Source organism: Ascaphus truei, chromosome 16 (assembly GCF_040206685.1).
Source record: "Ascaphus truei isolate aAscTru1 chromosome 16, aAscTru1.hap1, whole genome shotgun sequence".
Taxonomy (NCBI): Eukaryota; Metazoa; Chordata; class Amphibia; order Anura; family Ascaphidae; genus Ascaphus; species Ascaphus truei.
In genome coordinates, this window is record NC_134498.1 from 37,434,563 (window position 1) to 37,454,529 (window position 19,967).

Consider the following 19,967-nt stretch of genomic DNA (forward strand, 5'->3'; position numbering starts at 1 on the left):
GGGGTGGGGCCAAGGAGAGAAGGAAACCGCATGAAGCGGTGAGAGGTATGTGTGTGTGTGTGTCTCGAGCACGTCGCAGCTTTCACCATTGTGTCCAGTGTTTTCGGAGAAGCCACCTGGCAACCCTATGTAGGCCCTGGGCCTATTGTGCCAAAGGGATAAAATGGCCGTGCTTGCCGTGTGGCGGCACTGAAACAGCAATTTGCTGAGATTAACCAAATGCACCACAAGAGATTTCATCCAATAGAAATGTGTTAACACCTTTACAGGCTTCTGCTTTACAGTATGTGCACAAATGAGATATATCAATTCTGCATTTAAAGGGGCATTCCCAGCAAATGTAGTTTTTAAATAGTTGGGAAGCAGGGGGTCTCTGCAGCTGAATCTCGTTAATTTCAGCTCTGGGGACCCCCCCCCCCCAGCTTCCCCAGATACTTACCTCTGTAAGGCCTCGGGCATGGTCAGCGCACCATGCTGAGGCGCGCTGCTGCTCGGCAGTGTGCCCCTGCAGCCGCAATGAGAGCGGCTTTAGCAGGGGCTCGCGCACACTTCCGCAAGCGTGCGGAAGCGTAAGTCTTAGCAACATTTTAAATTCAAGCGCTCAAGGGAGCACAGGGCCGGTCACGTGAGCGGTTCGCCCAATGAGGGCAAACCAGCTCCGTGACGTCACAGCCCCCCACAGACACGCCCCCGGACGGCGCATGGTCTAAGGCCAGGGAAAGCACCTGCTTTCCCTCAGCCTCAGCGCGCCTCCGCCCGGCTCCATTCACCCTGGACGCAGCCTAAAAGCCACTGTTACTTCCTGTGTCTTAAATCTCCCACGGCATGCTGGCCAATAGGAAGCCATGGCGCATGACATCGCTCCTTCCTATTGGTTGCCGTGCCGCCGGAGATTGAAACCACCATATTGTTTACCGGAGCTGAAATCCACGCGGTCCCGCTCTGGAGACCCCCTGCTTTGGCAGCCACCATTCAAAATGGAATCGTCGCGCATGAAGAAGTGGCGGAGCTAAGGCGCTATGGAACTCGTCAGCAGTTTCAATAACGCCTGCTGCATCTCTAGTAGTAAACAAGTAGATGAAATGTCATGGTACTAGGGGTAGGGGGGTGCCAAATATCACTTCTTTTTTGTTGACCCCCCCCCCCCCCGAGAGTACAACTACTTTTTTATTTATAAAATAAAGGTCCACATTTATTTCTTTTAATACAGAAAACAATGCAATTTATTTTTCATTTGCGTATCTCTCTTTCTGTGTCCACAACATACATATTTCAGGTAAATTACAGTTTGTAGGAATTTGCCCAGTTTCATACAGGTGGAATTTATTTCTACAATGATTAGCAGCACCACCAGGACTTTCTTTAAGCCACTTCAACTCATTTTGTAGACGTGGTTATATGGGGTAAATATAGTGGCCTCATGAACAGTAACTGCTGTTTCAAGTCACCCCCCACATGTCTATACAGATGGGCATAGGGTGAGATCACTCATACTGCTTTGTGCTTTCCTATGTATGTGTCTTTATTTATATAGCGCCATTAATGTACACAGAGCTTCACAGCCATAATACACGTGATAACCATATAAATAACAAATAATACAAATAACAAATCATGGGAAGAAGCGCTTCAGACATAAAAGTAACATTTAGCAAAAAGGAATCCCTGCTCCGAAGAGCTTACAATCTTATGTATTCATAACACAGGTCACACATCCTTTAAGAGTCATTATATGTTTGGCCTTTTTTTTTTAAGGCTGGACGTTAGACTCGTACCATAAAGTTACTTAACTGATGTTGTGTTTGTTGTGTTTGCAATGAAAGCATTCTTGAAAATGTTGCTCTCATTGTTCAGAGCAGCAGAAACCCATTGGAACCCATGTTCCTTGTTCCTGGTTTTCTAGTTTGGGTGCATTTTATGCATTCCTTGTCACTGGGATGGAAACGCCTTTAACACCCAGATCTCAGGGTGGAAGATCAGAGAGAAGCAGACAGGTCAAACACTTCTGTTTGCTGCTCTAAGTGGAGACAGGCAGAGAAAAAAAAAGTGATCACCTTTTCTACTTCAGGGGCTTTTTTTTATCACAACAGCTCTCCCATCCTACACACCTATACTGGAGCTGGGATAACACAAGAAGATCATGCCCTGTGGTTTCACATGGGAGCAAACCATATCTCTGTATATCTGATAAGGTAAATATGGCTGTGCTGATTGCTATAGACTTGATAGGAATAAGTATACGATGGGGACATTTTTGTGCAAAGTTGTATTATATTCTATTTTCTTTGGGGGGTTCATCTGGGTCTGTATGTGGGTGCTGTAAGGTACTTTAAATCAGCTGTAGTTGAACTTATCTGAACTCAGTGGTACATCCCAATAGTGCTATTTTTGTAATGAATAAAGTGGGTAATTAAAGTCATTTAAGGATTGCTGAACAGCTGCCACACTAAGAAGCTTTTCGCTGCACAAAAACAAAATGCGGTGAGGTTACCTTGTAACAGACTCATTATGGCTCATTTTGCCTTTCTGCGCTGGTTATGGGTTTGAAAGAAACTTCATATTACACACAGCAGCTGGGCAAGATATGCATCCTGTGCCTACTGCATGTGTGACTGCTAGTCTCTATATTCCAAGGAAAAACAGGACCCAGCGCTCTACGGTTTTTCTAAATAAAGCTAATTTATTGTGCCACACAACGTTTCGACCAATAGGTCTTTCTCAAGTGCACTTGAGAAAGACCTATTGGTCGAAACGTTGTGTGGCACAATAAATTAGCTTTATTTAGAAAACCCGTAGAGCGTTGGATCCTTCTTTTCCTTAGTATTGCCCTGGAATATACCAGCAGCACCGGTAAAACTGTATATTTTTTCATTGTTGAGTGCTGCATACCCCTTTTATTTTAGTCTCTATATTCCCACACATACTGTATATATACTCACACGTGTATGTGTGTAACTGTTTAGGTATATTTGTATATAAGTCAGATAGTGGACATGATGAGCATGTTAAGTTGGCCCCTTCTCAAATAACAGGTTGTAAGTCATAATCACACAAACCAGTTACATAGAAAACAAAAAATACACACAGTGTTTCCACCATGTGCATGATTTTATATATATATATATATATATATATATATATATACATACACACACACACACACACACACACACACACACACAGTGTGTTTGTGTCAATATCTTCTACTGTACATATACGTACTGGACATGTGTTTGCGTGAAGGTGTGAACCCTGACGGCTGCATTAATAGGGAAAGCTAGAACATATTTCTTATTTGATCACTTATATTTTAATATTGGTATTTATCTGTTTGAAATATTTTTAGATTTGTACTATTTTACTATGGTATTGGGGATTTTATATAGTATTACTGTATACAGTTGCGCTCTCACTTTATGCATGCACTATTCTTTATGTGTTTATATACTTGGTTAAAAAAAAAATAGCTGCCACTCACATTAAATGCAACACATTTTATGGAAATATATGATAGATAACATCTATATACAGTATCGGTGCATGTTTCTGTGGAAACTGAAGGTGAAGACTTGTACCGAGAGAAAAGGAGATGGAATTATAATGAGAGAGGGGCCGACGTATCAACGCCAAAGATTCACCGATAAGAAGACACTTTGTTAAAGCCTCGTCCATTATTAGGGTTTCGGACTCTCGTTGCTAAATTGTAACATTGATTCGTCTTCCCTCCCTCTGTGCCGCCGCTGGGCTCTGGAAGGAACATTTCGCCACCCAATTGCAGACTCCACCCTCGCTGATGGGGCGATCCGTCTTATCTCTTTATCATTGTCCGTCAAAACGGAACATGTATTTGAAGGAAAGAGCTTGGGTGGAAGGGCTATCGACCTACTTTAAAATACATTATCTGAGGGTTTATCAGGAAACGCGTGAAAAGTGCAGCTTCAGTTCAGCTAAATTCCATGGAAAAGTACACACCTACATGTATGTTGCATGTAGTGTTATGTTGTGTTTTGGAATTTCACACACACCATTTAACCCCTTTGATGCCAAAGGAACATCCCAGTGAATGCGTTGCTGTCCCCTCCGGTAGCTATGGGGTTAATGCAGGTTAAAAATGCTAAATGGGAATAACCTGGCTCCAAAGATCTTTTCTGATGACTGGATAATATTGTTTTTTTCCTTACAATATAGATATCAGTAGCTCCCCCCCCCACCCCCCATTTCCCTATATATATATATATATATATATATATATATATATATATATATATATATATATATATATATATATATTATACAAGGGCTTACATTTAATTGCTTTGTTACAAAATAAGAACAAATTAAAGATAAATTATCCCATATATATATATATATATTATACTATAATGTATCCTGTGCAATAATCCCATCCATACTATAATGTATCCTGTGCAATAATCCCATCCATACTATAATGTATCCTGTGCAATAATCCCATCCATACTATAATGTATCCTGTGCAATAATCCCATCCATACTATAATGTATCCTGTGCAATAATCCCATCCATACTATAATGTATCCTGTGCAATAATCCCATCCATACTATAATGTATCCTGTGCAATAATCACGTCCATACTATAATGTATCCTGTGCAATAATCCCATCCATACTATAATGCATCCTGTGCAATAATCCCATCCATACTATAATGTATCCTGTGCAATAATCCCATCCATACTATAATGTATCCTGTGCAATAATCCCATCCATACTATAATGCATCCTGTGCAATAATCCCATCCATACTATAATGCATCCTGTGCAATAATCCCATCCATACTAAAATGCATCCTGTGCAATAATCCCATCCATACAATAATGTATCCTGTGCAATAATCCCATCCATACTATAATGCATCCTGTGCAATAATCCCATCCATACTAAAATGCATCCTGTGCAATAATCCCATCCATACAATAATGTATCCTGTGCAATAATCCCATCCATACTATAATGCATCCTGTGCAATAATCCCATCCATACTAAAATGCACCCTGTGCAATAATCCCATCCATACTATAATGCATCCTGTGCAATAATCCCATCCATACTATAATGTATCCTGTGCAATAATCCCATCCATACTATAATGCATCCTGTGCAATAATCCCATCCATACTATAATGTATCCTGTGCAATAATCCCATCTATACTACTGTATAATGTATCACGTCCATACTATAATGTATCCTGTGCAATAATCCCATCCATACTATAATGTATCCCGTGCAATAATCCCGTCCATACTATAATGTATCCTGTGCAATGATCACGTCCATACTATAATGTATCCTGTGCAATGATCACGTCCATACTATAATCTGAGTTTCATGCACAACCCTCTGTCATTAGGAAGATGTCAGAAACTCATTGGTTTCTGTTACGAAAATAAGAGTAACGTTTGTGGCCATTGTGGTGCTGGATACAATATATAAACCTCATAAGTACGACATCCTACAAGCCAGCACTGGGCCCGACAGAGGTGTGCAATCTGTTGGACAAAGAATGCATTCAGTCCTCCAGCGTCGACTCTAGGACAATTAGCCACGGCCGATTCACTGCCAGGACAGTTCGCCCCCACAGGTAATCTAGCCACTAGCCCCTTACCCTATAAATCCTAGACGTAACCCATTACCTTAAAACCCTAACCTTTACCCCTTATCCTAGAACCCTTACATTTACCCCTTACCCTAAAAATCCTAACTCCCAATCCTAACCCTAGAAAGCGTAAACCGTAACCTCTACCTCAGGGGTGAAATGGCAGTGGCCAACTGCCTCTCACCGCCTGCGGCTAATTGTCCCTTTCCGTTCCTCCAGGCCTCATCTGGTGGCCCTTCCACCCTATGTCTATAGTCTCTCGGTCTCACCTGTTTCATTCCATTCTCACTCCTAAAAGTCACGCAACAGGCAAAATAATAGCAACATGTGTAAATTGTAGTCTGTTTTTTTTTAATCTGCTCCGTTCTTGCACTGAAATACCTAAGCGTGCACAGGCAAAGCAGTTTTTGCTGCAGCACGTGCAACACAGGAAAATAGCCCGCCAGATATTGCTCGACACATATACGAGGGCTAGTTGGAAGGCAAATGATATACATACAGATATATGTCCCGGCAGAAGGTGTGAAGTAGTTGTTAAGGCCAGTAGTGTTCAACTCCAGTCCTCAACACCCCCCCCCCCCCCAACAGATCAGGTTGTAAAGATATCCCAGCTTCAGCACAGGTAGCTCAATCAGTCCCAGCTTCAGCACAGGAGGCTTAGTCTTTGACTGAGCCACCTATGCTGAAGCAGGGATATCCTTAAAACCTGACCTGTTGGGTTCTTGAGGACTGCAGTTATGCACACATGGTTAAGGTGACTGAGTAACTATATGTGTGGGTCCAATTCAAGTTTCTGCCACTCATTATTGTGAGACATTGGCTCATTGCTCTTGTATCATTTTACTAGGATAAAACGTTGAATGGTTGTTCAGTCAGGTGTCTCTGAGGGAAGCAGGTCGTTTCCAGTGTTTATTAGCTCCATATCGCTGGATATTATTCAACTTACATCCTCTTGCGTCTGCGTTATTACAACAAATGTTTGTCATGTTTTGATACGTTTGACACAAGTGGTTTAATCAAGTACAGTAATGCCAAGAAACACAGAAATTAGACAACCTATAACTATTTGTTTCCATACTAGTCTATTGTTATCAATGCATAGTCTTCCCACATCACAACCAAAATGAATGCAAAGTATCTTGGCATCGATCATAGGAGACACACACATATATATATAGTGTATATATATTTGTATTGATACAAAGATAAAGTTGAGAGCAGGAATAATTAGCCGTGTAACTGGCAATTCTGTGAAAATACAGTAACGGAGGGTGATAATTATATACAAAACAGAAGTGCTAACATGTAATTATATTTCCCTGACAGATACTGACCTGTTTTAGAACATGGACGATTTAAGAAAGAGTCCTTTGGAACGCAACAGGAATAAGGACCAGCCGGTGAAGACTGAATGGGGTTCACGATGTGTGGTCTTCACTTATTTCCAGGGGGACATTAACAGTGTGGTAGATGAACATTTTTCCCGAGCTCTAAGGAATACAAAAGACCCACAGGACTTAAGTACAAAAAATAGGAGTGGTGACGTTGTACTCAAGAACGGTAAGCAGGAGTAGGTGCATCCTTCATGGATATACAGCATTGCTACTCACGTAACATACAACAAACCATCTGCAAATTCACGGAATAATCAATGATTCACAAGGTTCTAGAACAACATAATTAGTTTAGCTGTTGTTTTACTTTTACATGTCTAAAATCATGACGGTGACCAGTCAGAAGGCTCCCTTCTGATTTGCTCACACAATGGATTAGATCAGTGTTTTTCAACAGGGGTTCATAGGAAGCCTTTGGGTTCTCCGGGCATTGCAAAAGGGTTCCCTGCAATTTTCAGGTAATTTGAAAATTGTAACAAACACAGAAGAATTTACAATGCATCTGATCTCAGACATGCTATTAGAGAGGGTTGGGGTTCCTTACAATGCATCTGATCTCAGACGCGCTATTAGAGAGGGTTGGGGTTCCTTACAATGCATCTGATCTCAGACGCGCTATTAGAGAGGGTTGGGGTTCCTTACAATGCATCTGATCTCAGACGCGCTATTAGAGAGGGTTGGGGTTCCTTACAATGCATCTGATCACAGACGCGCAATGTGAGAGGGTTGGGGTTCCTTACAATGCATCTGATCTCAGACACGCTATTAGAGAGGGTTGGGGTTCCTTACAATGCATCTGATCTCAGACGCGCTATTAGAGAGGGTTGGGGTTCCTTACAATGCATCTGATCTCAGACGCGCTATTAGAGAGGGTTGGGGTTCCTTACAATGCATCTGATCACAGACGCGCAATGTGAGAGGGTTGGGGTTCCTTACAATGCATCTGATCTCAGACACGCTATTAGAGAGGGTTGGGGTTCCTTACAATGCATCTGATCTCAGACGCGCTATTAGAGAGGGTTGGGGTTCCTTACAATGCATCTGATCTCAGACGCGCTATTAGAGAGGGTTGGGGTTCCTTACAATGCATCTGATCTCAGACGCGCTATTAGAGAGGGTTGGGGTTCCTTACAATGCATCTGATCTCAGACACGCTATTAGAGAGGGTTGGGGTTCCTTACAATGCATCTGATCACAGACGCGCAATGTGAGAGGGTTGGGGTTCCTTACAATGCATCTGAGACTGCATTGAAGACTGAAGTTGGCCACTCCTGATCTACGGCATAAGACTTATCAGGAGAAACGACAGCACCTTAATATGTACAGCTTAGAGCAGGGGAGTGCAATCTTTTTTCCCTGCGCGCCCCCCCCCCCCCCCTGCCGGCTGTTCGCCTCTCTGCGCCCTCCCCCCCTCTTACCTCGGCTCTGGCGTCTGGGCGTCATGACATCACGTTGCCATGGCAACGCGACGTCACATAATCTCGCGTCTCCAGAAGCTGCCTGAGCCAAGGTAAGTGCAGTTTACATAGGCCTTCGCTGCTTCCCCGGCACTTAATTTAAGTGCCTTCGGTACGCGCACGGGGTCTGTAAACCCCGCGCCCCCCGCAGACAATCTCGTGCCCCCCCCCCCCGAGTTTGCACACCGCTAGCTTAGAGGATAGAAAGGAGAAGGCGGAATATGATGGAAACTTTCAATTATATAAAGAGATTCAACAAAGTACAGGAGGGAAGTACATTCCAAAGGAAGAGGCATGCTAGAATAAGAGGTCGTTCTCTGAATCGGGAGTGTGGCTGGCTAACCAGGGGAAATGTGAGGAAGTACTTCCTCATGGAAAGGGCGGTAGAGTCATGGAATAGCTTCCCAGCAGAGGAGGTAGGGGCTCATCCAGTAAGGGAAGCCAACCATGTATGGGGATAGCCATAAGGCTATCGTAACTACGAAAGAAAGACACGGATCGAATAGGGTACGAGTTTTTCCAGAAGATGGGAGAATGGGCAGGTATGATGGGCCAAGGGATTCTTATCAGCTGTCAAATTCTATATAACTTAGTATATAAAAGATTAAGCTCAGGGTGCACTGATAATATGGGTACAAGATATCACAACATTTCATACTGCAGTGCCCAATGTATACCTCATGAATTGGTTCTTAGTAATTCAGGTTTCCCACCCCACTGCACAGATGTCACCTTTAGAACTCTTCATTTCAAGGAATCCTGTGAGTGCGAGAGTTTCCTTTGGGTAGATGAACCAAACTCTCTTTTCTAGTGATAATGTCTGCAGTGTTTCAGGGGATACGAGTCGTGATTATTCAAAGCATATGTAAAACCTATAATATTTGTACTTTTACCTTCCAGCTAGTCACATGACTGCAGATGAGATGAACTGTACACCACACTGGACAAAACCACACCAGACAACTCCTCCCCTAAGCATGACACCATCTGGCTTGACACCGTTGGTCTCTACAATAGACCACTATCCACCAACAGTTTACCAAACTCATCATCATACTCAGCCTGCGGATTTGTGGCACTTTCATCCTATGGGAACTCCCAATGCTCTTGGTCCTGTTTATCATCAGCATGCCATGCCCGAGTTTCAAATGGTTCCAGGAACAGGTCCTGATGGGAAATGTGGTTCCCTTCTTAGTCTTCTACAACCAGAGAGATGTGCAGGACCTCTCCAGGAGTCAATGGTGAAGCAAAATTTTCTCACGTCCACTGCAACAAGAGCCTCTGGTTCAGAAAACCTAAATCAAAGGATGAGTTCTCAAGGAGGTAACATATATGTTAATAATGATGTACAATACAGGCAGGGATACTCCATAAGATACCTTCCTAGCACTGAAGTCACCTTAGGACCCATTCCCTTCTGGTGCTGAACAGTATTTCTAGGCATAGCACATCTTAATAAATAGGTTCCAAAGAGTCATCCCAGGTAGCACTAGCATGTATGTTCAGACTACTTGTCCTTAGAGTCAACCTTCCTTTCTTCAACTCTTCTCAAAATTTCCACCCTCCTCTGGCAGTTTTGAAGACACACAATCCACAAGGCCTCGATATTCCAGCTTCTCTAACGGACCTATTGAAACCTTCCCCTTCCACTCTTTTCACACGATGGTCCCCTCTTTCTAACCTTAAAGGAGACGTGACACCTCCTAGCCATCTTTTCATGAGCTGGTATTACCCTCCGTAACTCCAAAAATAATTTCTTTTGACCTACAACTTAAAGCAGTACTCCTGGGGACACTTTAAAAAAAATAATTGGTTTGAAGCAGGGGGTGTCCCAGAGCTGAACCGCATTTATTTCAGCTCCAGGAACCCTCTGCTTCCCGAGATACTCACCTCGGATAGGGCTTCTGGTATCTCTGCGCAGTTTAAATGTCCCATGTCATGTGGGCCAATAGGAAGCCCCAAGGGGATGATGTCACAGTTTCCGATAGACCCGCAGGACATTTAAAGCCGCCATTTCAATAGCCCTGACTATCCCCGTCTGGGCTGCTACTGGCACCCCCTTCCGAGGAAAGAATCTTGGGAAGCAAAGGGTCCCGGTGCTGAAATTAACGCAGTTCACCTCTGGAGAACCCCTGTTTCAACCCCCCCCTCCTTTTTTTCAGTGTGCTTCTTTAAGTGAGTGATTCACCTTAAGTGGCTTTTACGCATTAGCTGATGCAGATAAGATTGTATATTTTTAATTTCCTCTGCAGTATTTTAGAGGGCTGTTTTGGAGCAATTCCTTATTAGACATATTACACAGCGCTGAAATGAATTTACATACTGTACTGTACTAAAGATAGGCAGTAAGATACATTATTATGGGAACAAGAGACCTATGTTCAAATGTTTAAGTGGTCTTCAAAAATGTAACTTGAGCATATTGAGAACTAAGTGGGTGTGTGAAACATGGAAATCAGGAGTAGTTGGACTTGCTAAGGAAATATTCAGAATTATTTATTTAGAATGGCAAGAAGCAGTATTTCTTACTCGAAAATGATGTATTTAGTGCTGTATGAAACATAGATGCCTCTAATGCATAGCAGACACGCCCAGCACAGAAGGGGTTAACCATAGGTTCTAGAGCAGAGGTGGTCAACCTATTTTTCAATGTAGCCACAGGTGTGGCGAATAAGAAGTGAAAATCGCCTCACCATGTAAAAATTGAGAAATTAGGTTGCTCAATCGAACATTTAAAACAACACACACTGTTCGTCTGCTTCACTCACCTCAGCACTATCACCTGCTGCTGCGTCACTCACCTCAGCACTATCACCTGCTGCTTCCCTCACCTCAGCACTATCACCTGCTGCTGCGTCACTCACCTTAGCACTATCACATGCTGCTGCGTCACTCACCTCAGCACTATCACCTGCTGCTGCGTCACTTACCTCAGCACTATCACCTGCTGCGTCACTCACCTCAGCACTATCACCTGCTGCTTCTTCCCTCACCTCAGCACTATCACCTGCTGCTGCGTCACTCACCTCAGCACTATCACCTGCTGCAGTGTCACTCACCTCAGCACTATCACATGCTGCTGCGTCACTCACCTCAGCACTATCACCTGCTGCTGCGTCACTCACCTCAGCACTATCACCTGCTGCGTCACTTACCTCAGCACTATCACCAGCGGAAACCATGCTGTCAGGAAAAGGTTTATTTTACTGTGGGAGCTGCAAACTCAAATTCACCACACTTTCATGGCCAATTCGCTACTTGTGGCGATTGGTGACAGGGTTGTCCACCTCGGGTATAGAGGAAGTAGTGAGAGGCAACGTGCTACTTAAGGGTACTTAGGAACTACTGAGAAAAGCTTTAAGGAATTTGACACTTTGGTTGCGGAACTACCTGTCCAACTCAATCTGAGTCTGAAACTGTTATAGTCATGAATTTAGGCCAGTGTTTTTCAAGTTTTTTTTTTGGTTAAGGAATCCTATAATTAAATTGTAAAATTCTGCGGAACCCCAACCCTCTATATAAGCGCGTCTGATATCAGATGCATTGTAATTTCTTCTGTATGTGGTGTCATTTCAAATACCTGAAAATTGCATGGAACCTATTACTGATGCCCGGGGGAACCTCTATTGGGAAACACTCATTTAGGCAAAGGGTCAGAACATTGGGGTGGGAATCTGACAACCCCGATTGGACAAATAATGTCACTGACAGGTTGGTGATCTCACTTGTGCAGTGTTGCTGTAAGAACCTTGGTCAGTAGACCTTTCCATGTCTTTGTGTTTTTATTTAAATATGATGTGCTGTTGTTGCACTTGTTACATGAATATTAAATGGTGACATTCAACAGTATGGGAAATTTGGCATGAAAAGGATGGAAATCGCCAAGGTCACTTGTATTTTTTTTCTTGGAGAATGTGGAAACAGTTTTCATCTACAGTACGTTTCTAGGGGTTTCCCTGATAGAGTTAACCAGTTGAGTTATTTTCCGTCAGCGCATGCCTTTGATTTGCTATTTGTCTTAACTTGGAGGGTTTTCGACCAATTTAACTTTGAGGGAGGCAATTTTCTCGTCCTTAACCTCCATCACTATAGGACCGTAGCTGATATTAACCTCGGAGCTGTAACGGATTAACCTTTTATTTATCCACCAAACCAGCAATAGTCTTGTTCTTACACTTATCGACCGATAAAAGGAAGCATATGAGATTAAATAAATGCTGCCCAATAACGATAAATAATAATCAATATTTTAAATACATATTTATTTTAGGTCACTGAGAAATGTAGGGTGTTATAAATAATATATGCAATGGACCATTTTGCTGAACAAATTGAACTTGAAAGCAGTGATGTATCAAAGTCCGATTTTATAGGAGAAGGTAACAAAAGCACATATTACAAAAATATGTATAACATGCAGCCCCACACTTATTTTCTGTTGGGGCAAAATGTTCAATACAAACCTAGAACATTATGTACATTTAAAGTTTAGCTAAAAAAAAACTGGTTTCTAAGGAATAAAATGGTCTGTCAGATATTACTATAAATAGCAGAACAAAAGCAGATCTAATTGCTTTGTCTTTAAGAGTTCTCAAACAAGAAGAAAAAAGTTCAGGAGCATGGCTTAGTTGTATCCAGAAAGGTTAATATAAACTCAATTACCAATTAATTCAGGGAGCGCTGATTTAAAATTGTGAGCTCTCATGGGCAGGGCACTCATTACTTTCTGGGCTTGTTTGTCCTTTCTTGAATGTCATTCTGTTTGTCATATACATAACGGTGTACCCCCTACTGCAGGGGTGCGGAATAATTCGCCGCTGCGCCCCCCCTGCCTGCTTCCCTCCCTGCTCGTACATACCCCCCCTCCCCCCGTCCCTTACCTTGTCTCCGGCATTAAAAAATGACGTTGTGGGGTCACGTGACACGCCGCCAAAGACAAGGTAAGGATAGTTGCAGATGCCTCTAAGCGTTCCCCCCCTGGCACTTAATTTTAATTCCTTGGGGAAGCGCGTGGGGCCTCTGCAACTGCCGCACTCCCCCTGAAAAATGTTGCGCACCCCTGCCCTACTGTACTGTGCGGCGGAGTATGCTGGCGCATTACAAATAAACGATGATGATAATACTAATTAAAAATTGGCAAGTGGGTATGTTCACTTCTGTATATTCCCTACATACTTTCCTCTAACACGTTTCAGAGCTTGTATTCAAAATGTATATTTCACTTCCAAATGCCAGTGCTCAATGCGGTTAAACTAGTTGTTAACCTTTCTGTTCTAGGTTTGCACCCGCAAGAGAGAAGAAAAGACTTTTTCCACCCCCAAGACCGGAGGAAGGATTTATACTTTTACTGAGTACCCAGCGTCTCTTTCCTTTTACTAATGCAACGGGAAGTTTTCTTGGACATTTTTGTAACATACGTTGTATCGGGGCCCGACAAACTGGGCCAAAACCGACTCGCCCCCCCAAAAACTATCACTCGTCCCCCGTCCGCCGCACGACCCTCACCTGCGGTGGGGTCCGGTTGCGGGGTCCTGACAGCATCTCCCGGCCTTCTGCTGTTTTGTCGCCTTTAAAATCATGTTTTTCTCCTGCAGCACTATGCAAAATGGCAGTGCGGCATCCTATGACGCTATGACGTCACGCGTCGTCCCGTTACCATGGCAATGAGGCGCCATATGACGCCACATGGCCATTTTGAATAGTGCTGCAGGAGAAAAACAGGATTCTAAAGATCAAGACGGAGAAGACCGGGGGACACCGCCGCAGGTAAGCAGCCGACAGTGGCCACAATGCGGGCGACCGGGCGACCGCATTTGTCAAGACCCTGCGTTGTATATTACCGCTCTTTCTTTTCTTGAACCCTGTATATTAAAGCTGCAGCCCCACAGGACCAAACTGAACTCGTGTGACGGTGATACACTGTGTCTCGGAGGTTAAAACTTGGTGATCAATGTACTTCAAAATATTAGACCAGTGTAAATATTTTGAAATCCTCTGACTGGGGCGGCCAACTCCAGTCCTCAAAGGCCACCAGCAGGCCAGTATTGGGGATACCCCTGCTTCAGCTGAACCTGACCTGTTGAGGACTGGAGTTGACGCGCCTGCTCTTTGAAAACGTCAACGTTTGTAACAATTGTACCCGTTGCTGGTTTCACTTACTCATCCCGTTCTTTCGTCGTTGATCAAATGTATCGGACGCATAGAGGGTAGTGTACCCCCTACATAGGTACAGTCGGAGGACATGTTCTATCACTATTTTGGGGTGCAGTAAACACGATTGCCAAACACCCCCATACACACAACACACATTTAGATTTCCTGCGGTATATTTTCAAACTTTAAAAAATAACGTGCAGATCCTAACGCTTCCCGTATTCCAAAAAAGAACTAAATCAATCAGTTGTTTTCGCTCTGTTGAGCACATCGCTGCTGTAAGTTCATGTTGATTCCGAGTGGAGGTGTTCAGTGTTTAGCTGGGCCTCAGTGTTAAGGGCTCTCCTGAAGGCAGCACTGTGTGCGATTGAGTCATTGTTTTCATTTCTTGGTAATGGGAGAGGCTCAGTTTAGCGCGGATCAGTGACTGTGAGTGATGTGCAAAGGCTGAGACGAGCGAACTTGCAGCTTTAGGAATTTGGGACAGAAGCTGACACACTAAGAGCTCAGAAATGCGTTTAATCCGTTCAGCGCTGGAGGTGCTAGCAGCGGATTAAAGAGCATTTTAAACAGTGGCAGTGGCAGTGGTGTGTGTGTGTGTGTGTGTGTGTGTGTGTGTGTGTGTGTGTGTGTGTGTGTGTGTGTGTGTGTGTGTGTGTGTGTGTGTGTGTGTGTGTGTGTGTGTGTGTTTCAGAGAAGTGACTTTTACACAGAGATTGAAGTGTGATACTTAATACCCGGGAGTCAACAGTATGACCTCTTCGGTTCTATTTACCAACCAAGTTCGCCACTTCCTTTTCAAGAAAAAGTGGATTTTCTCTCGCCCTGATATTGTGTGCAGCATAAACATTGGTAAATACGGTCCTGAAGAGCTCAGCCGCAATATTTCATCGATATAGACTGTTTATGAACTGAGCACAGTGACACTACTTTTGAAGACACTGGCTAAAGCTTGTAACGCTACAGTTTGCAAATGTCCAGCCCCAGCCTAGGGGCCAACTCAAAATAACAACAGTGATTTGTTTAACCCCATATAGTCCTGCAGCACATTGCTCCGTTTAAGATTAAAACCAGATGATTGATGCCTTGAAGTATAAGTACTTTTAAATATCTTTGTTTTCATTTATTCCGGGAGGAGGGGGTGACCAGCGGTTTATATTTCTTCCCCCAGCAGGTTTGCACATTATTCATTTCCCATAAAAAGCCCCAATAAGGAATTGGGACTGAAGAAGAGAGAGAGAGATAAGCAGTGAAAGTAATCCCCATAGGGTCAGGTTACAATACTGGAAACCTCTGTAGAATAAATCTCCACACATTATTTAATACTACTCTGATGTTGTTATTCGAAAGGTATCAGTCTCCTTGTATGAGGAAGGGTTTCATGTATTAATAAGGCCTCAGCCTGGATTCATGTAGTCATAAGTCCATCCTATGATGTTCAACATGAATGCAGCTAACCCCTTCAGAAATATACCACCTCAAGAGCAACCAACAGGTTTGGTTTTAAGACTTCAGCACAGGTGGCTCAGTCAACCTGTGCTGAAGCAGTGATATCCTTAAAACCAGACCTGTTAGTGGCCCTTGAGGACTGCTGTTGGCCACTCTTGTTTATGTTTACATGTGGGACACTGTGAGAAATATAGTCATCATAGGAGTGTTTACGTGTGTGTGTGTGTGTGTGTGTGTGTGTGTGTGTGTGTGTGTGTGTGTGTGTGTGTGTGTGTGTGTGTGTGTGTGTGTGTGTGTGTGTGTGTGTGTGTATATACATATACTTATGCACACGCACAGACAGACTAAAAATGGCGTCCTTATAGACGAAGCTCCATTTCATTAACATTGTAAAGTTTTTTTTGTTTTTTTTTTACTGAAACAAAGTGACTTTTGGGATTGGTCTAATTAGGTTGTAGGTCCCATCTTCCTGGTCTGATTAATTATCAGCCTACATGGTCTCCTCATTAGCTCAGTGATGGTCATTAGAACCTTAGTTGGGCCTGTTGCCAGGCAACTGAAAGCCAGCAGCATCTGCGGCCTTCACCTGTGACTTTCAGAGAAACCCGTACATCGTGCACATTGCATTTCCATTGACAGTTCAACGCTTCAAGTTACATTGTGACACTCTTGTGAAAATACACTTCACCCTAAGGCCACGTTTAACACCTTCAGTGCTGGAGGAAACATGCGCTGCAATGTGAGCCCAAGTCCGTAGGCAATTCAGAGGTATAATTCAAAAAATTGTGCAGTAGATGAGGTTGAAATATATAAAAAAAAAAAAAGACATCTATAGAGTTCAAAATGTGTTAAATTCTAATGGGCTAAGGTACAATATATATATATATATATATATATATATATATATATATATATATATAAACAGGACAGGCACTCCTATATGCTAAAAGGTGAAATTTATTGACTGAATGTTTCAGTCCCCACTGGAACCTTTCTCAAGAATGGGAACCGAAACGTTGAGTCAATAAATGTCACCTTTATGCATATAGGAGTGCCTGTCCTGTTTTCCTTTTTCTGTATCTTTTTGGACAGTATGCACCCTCCCTTTACCTTTATTGTGTGTGTGTGTGTGTGTGTGTGTGTGTGTGTGTGTGTGTGTGTGTGTGTGTGTGTGTGTGTGTGTGTGCCCTGTTTCTGGTGTGTATCTGTGTGTGTGTGTATGTATATATATATATATATATATATACACACACACACACACACACACACACACACACACACACACACACACGCATACCTTAACACTCACTGGGATGTGCCTATCCCTTTGTTATTTTTGTACAGTGCCTTTGTAGGTTCTCTGATAGCAGCACCCTCTCCAGTGGTCCGGCTTATACTAGTTAAGTGTGTGCTCCAATCCCTTCACACTAGTCTATAGATGGGATGGCCAACTCCAGTCCTCAAGGGCCACCAACAGGTCAGGTTTTTAGGATATCCCTGCTTCAGCACAGGTGACTCGGTCAAAGATTGAGCCAGCTGTGTTGAAGCAGGGATTTCCTGAAAACCTGACCTGTTGGTGGCCCTTGAGGACTGGAGGTGGCAAATCCCTGTACTAGGTGGTAAAAATACATGGCCATCTCCTATGCACTGGGCTCTGGGGAGAGCTCCATTTTATTATCCACTTTGTATTTTAAATACATCTACTTATAATGAATGGAGATAAACAGCGTTGGAAAGGGTAAAAATTGGGTAAAATATGTCAGAAACAAAATGGCGATCAGCGCGGGTTGCTGCGCCACCAGGCCACGGTTATAGTTATTTCTCAGAGTCACTTGGCTGGAAATCTTGGTCAAAACCAGCAGCAAAGATCTGCAGCACATTTATCAAATAAAAGAACCTTACTGGTCGCTACCCCAGTGGTTTCCAACCTTTATTTGGTCCAGGAACCATATGAAATTCTGAGGAACTCCAACAGCGAGTTTGAGATCAGATGCATTGTAAATTCTTCTGTATTTGGTGCAATTTTAAAATGACCTTAAAATTACAGGGAACCCTTTATCTTCATACATTTGATGCAGCTTTTGCTGTAGTCAAAATCTGCATCAGAAGTTTCAACAAAAACTATCAAACTGAAACCAGTATGAATTCCGTGCAGTTTTTTTGTGCCTCTTTTTTGCTCAAGTTTTGCACGAGAATTCGATAAATGACCCGTTCAGTGTGATGATGTAAATACCATTATTTTATGTTTGTAGTGTAAATAGCCTCCTGTTTCTTTCAGTGGTTACAGTAAATAAATACCCACATTTAAAAAAAAAAAAAAAAATTAATTGTTTATTCAAGAAACCTACATGAAGACAGGCTTCACAATAACTAACGGTAGCTTATATAAAACCTCATAGATTTTTAATTGTTTTTATACTCATAATATTACAGGTCTGACCTAATGATGCAGTATGGCTTTAAACAAAAATGTGAATATATTTGGTGTTTAACAATATATGGTACTGTTATCGTATGAAGATTACTATGTACGTAGTCCAAAGGGGGAAAAAAATATTATTTAATGTTGGATAGATCTTTCAAATTTTTTACTTTCCCCCCCCAAAATGTAGTCTGTATACAATACTGTAAATTGAAATTTGAAACTGTAACATATTAACATATACAAGTTTGTTATCTCAATGAAGGGTTTCTTCATAGTACTGTACTTAATACTATTTGTTTTTCTGTCATATTAAATATTGTTTGAATTCGCCTCTTTACCCAGTTCCTGTCCTGCCTCGTGCTTTCTTGGGGTTGAAGTTGTGTTGGGGTTTGTCTTAACTCTATGCCCAGGACATACTTGAAAACGAGAGGTAACTCTCAATGGTAAAACATTTTATAAATAAATAATTTAAAAAAATAAGTTTTAGGGGGCTATTTAAGAAAGGTTAACATACAGTAGAGCAAAGTCCTTGAAGACCAAGACAACGACCTTGTCTTTCTGCCAATCGGCATTTCTAAAGCCTATTCTTTTTTGAATCGCTCAGTCTTATTTACATTTTTGGGGAAAAGGATACAGAAATTATAAGGGGGGAGAGGGAAAGGAACAGGAATTTTCCACACACACCTACACATATTTGGTCCGCAACAGGTTTGAACATAAACGAGAGTGACGTCTCTTAAGGCATACAAGATTTTAACAACGGTATGGAGCTCATATTGAGTTACGTAGAAATAGCTGTGTTAGTCCCATTGCGATAGTGCAGAGTAAGGCTACGCTTATAGTGACGGTGACGTCACGCTGCGGTCGCTGGAAAAATCAAATTGACATGACTTCCAGCGATCGCGACAAAGCCGTTGCTCCATCACGCCGCTTCTATAAACGCATGCAACGGCGCCAATACATTTGTTTTGCCGCAACGTCGCGTCGCTGTCGCCGGCACTGTAAGCGCAGCCTAAATGAGTACTTCAGTATAAGGGTATACCTTTTTTTATTTGGACTAAGAATTGATATTATAAAACAAGCTTTCGAGAGTTCTCTCTCTTCCACAGGTCAGCAATACTGTTGCTGACATGAGGAAGAGAGGAGAACTCTCGAAAGCTTGTCTTATATTATCAATTCTTAGTCCAAATAAAAAAGGTATCCCCTTATTCGGAAGAACCCGTATAATAAATTTTCCTGAAAGGTACTTGTTTCTTACTTCATGAATATCCAAAGCTACCCTCTTATTTATGGGTTCCAGGTTCTATTGCTTACATTAACAAAGGGGCGTCTAAGAGGGGATAGGATAACTATATACAAATATATTCGGGTACAATACAAGGAGCTTTCAAAAGAACTTTTCATCCCAAGGGCAGTACAAAGGACTCGGGGCCATCCCTTAAGGTTGGAG

At 42.5% G+C, this 19,967-nt stretch overlaps 1 protein-coding gene across 1 annotated transcript; it reads left to right on the forward strand.

Annotated features, from left to right (window-relative positions):
• Nucleotides 1-1,953: 1,953 nt before the first annotated feature.
• On the forward strand, nt 1,954-18,845 carry VGLL1 (vestigial like family member 1). Its single transcript, XM_075573226.1, has 4 exons — nt 1,954-2,192; nt 6,966-7,199; nt 9,391-9,813; nt 13,768-18,845. Exons 2-4 carry the CDS (start codon nt 6,986-6,988, stop codon nt 13,839-13,841), a joined length of 711 nt encoding a protein of 236 aa, XP_075429341.1. The 5' UTR covers nt 1,954-2,192; nt 6,966-6,985; the 3' UTR covers nt 13,842-18,845.
• The last annotated feature ends 1,122 nt before the right edge of the window (nt 18,846-19,967 follow it).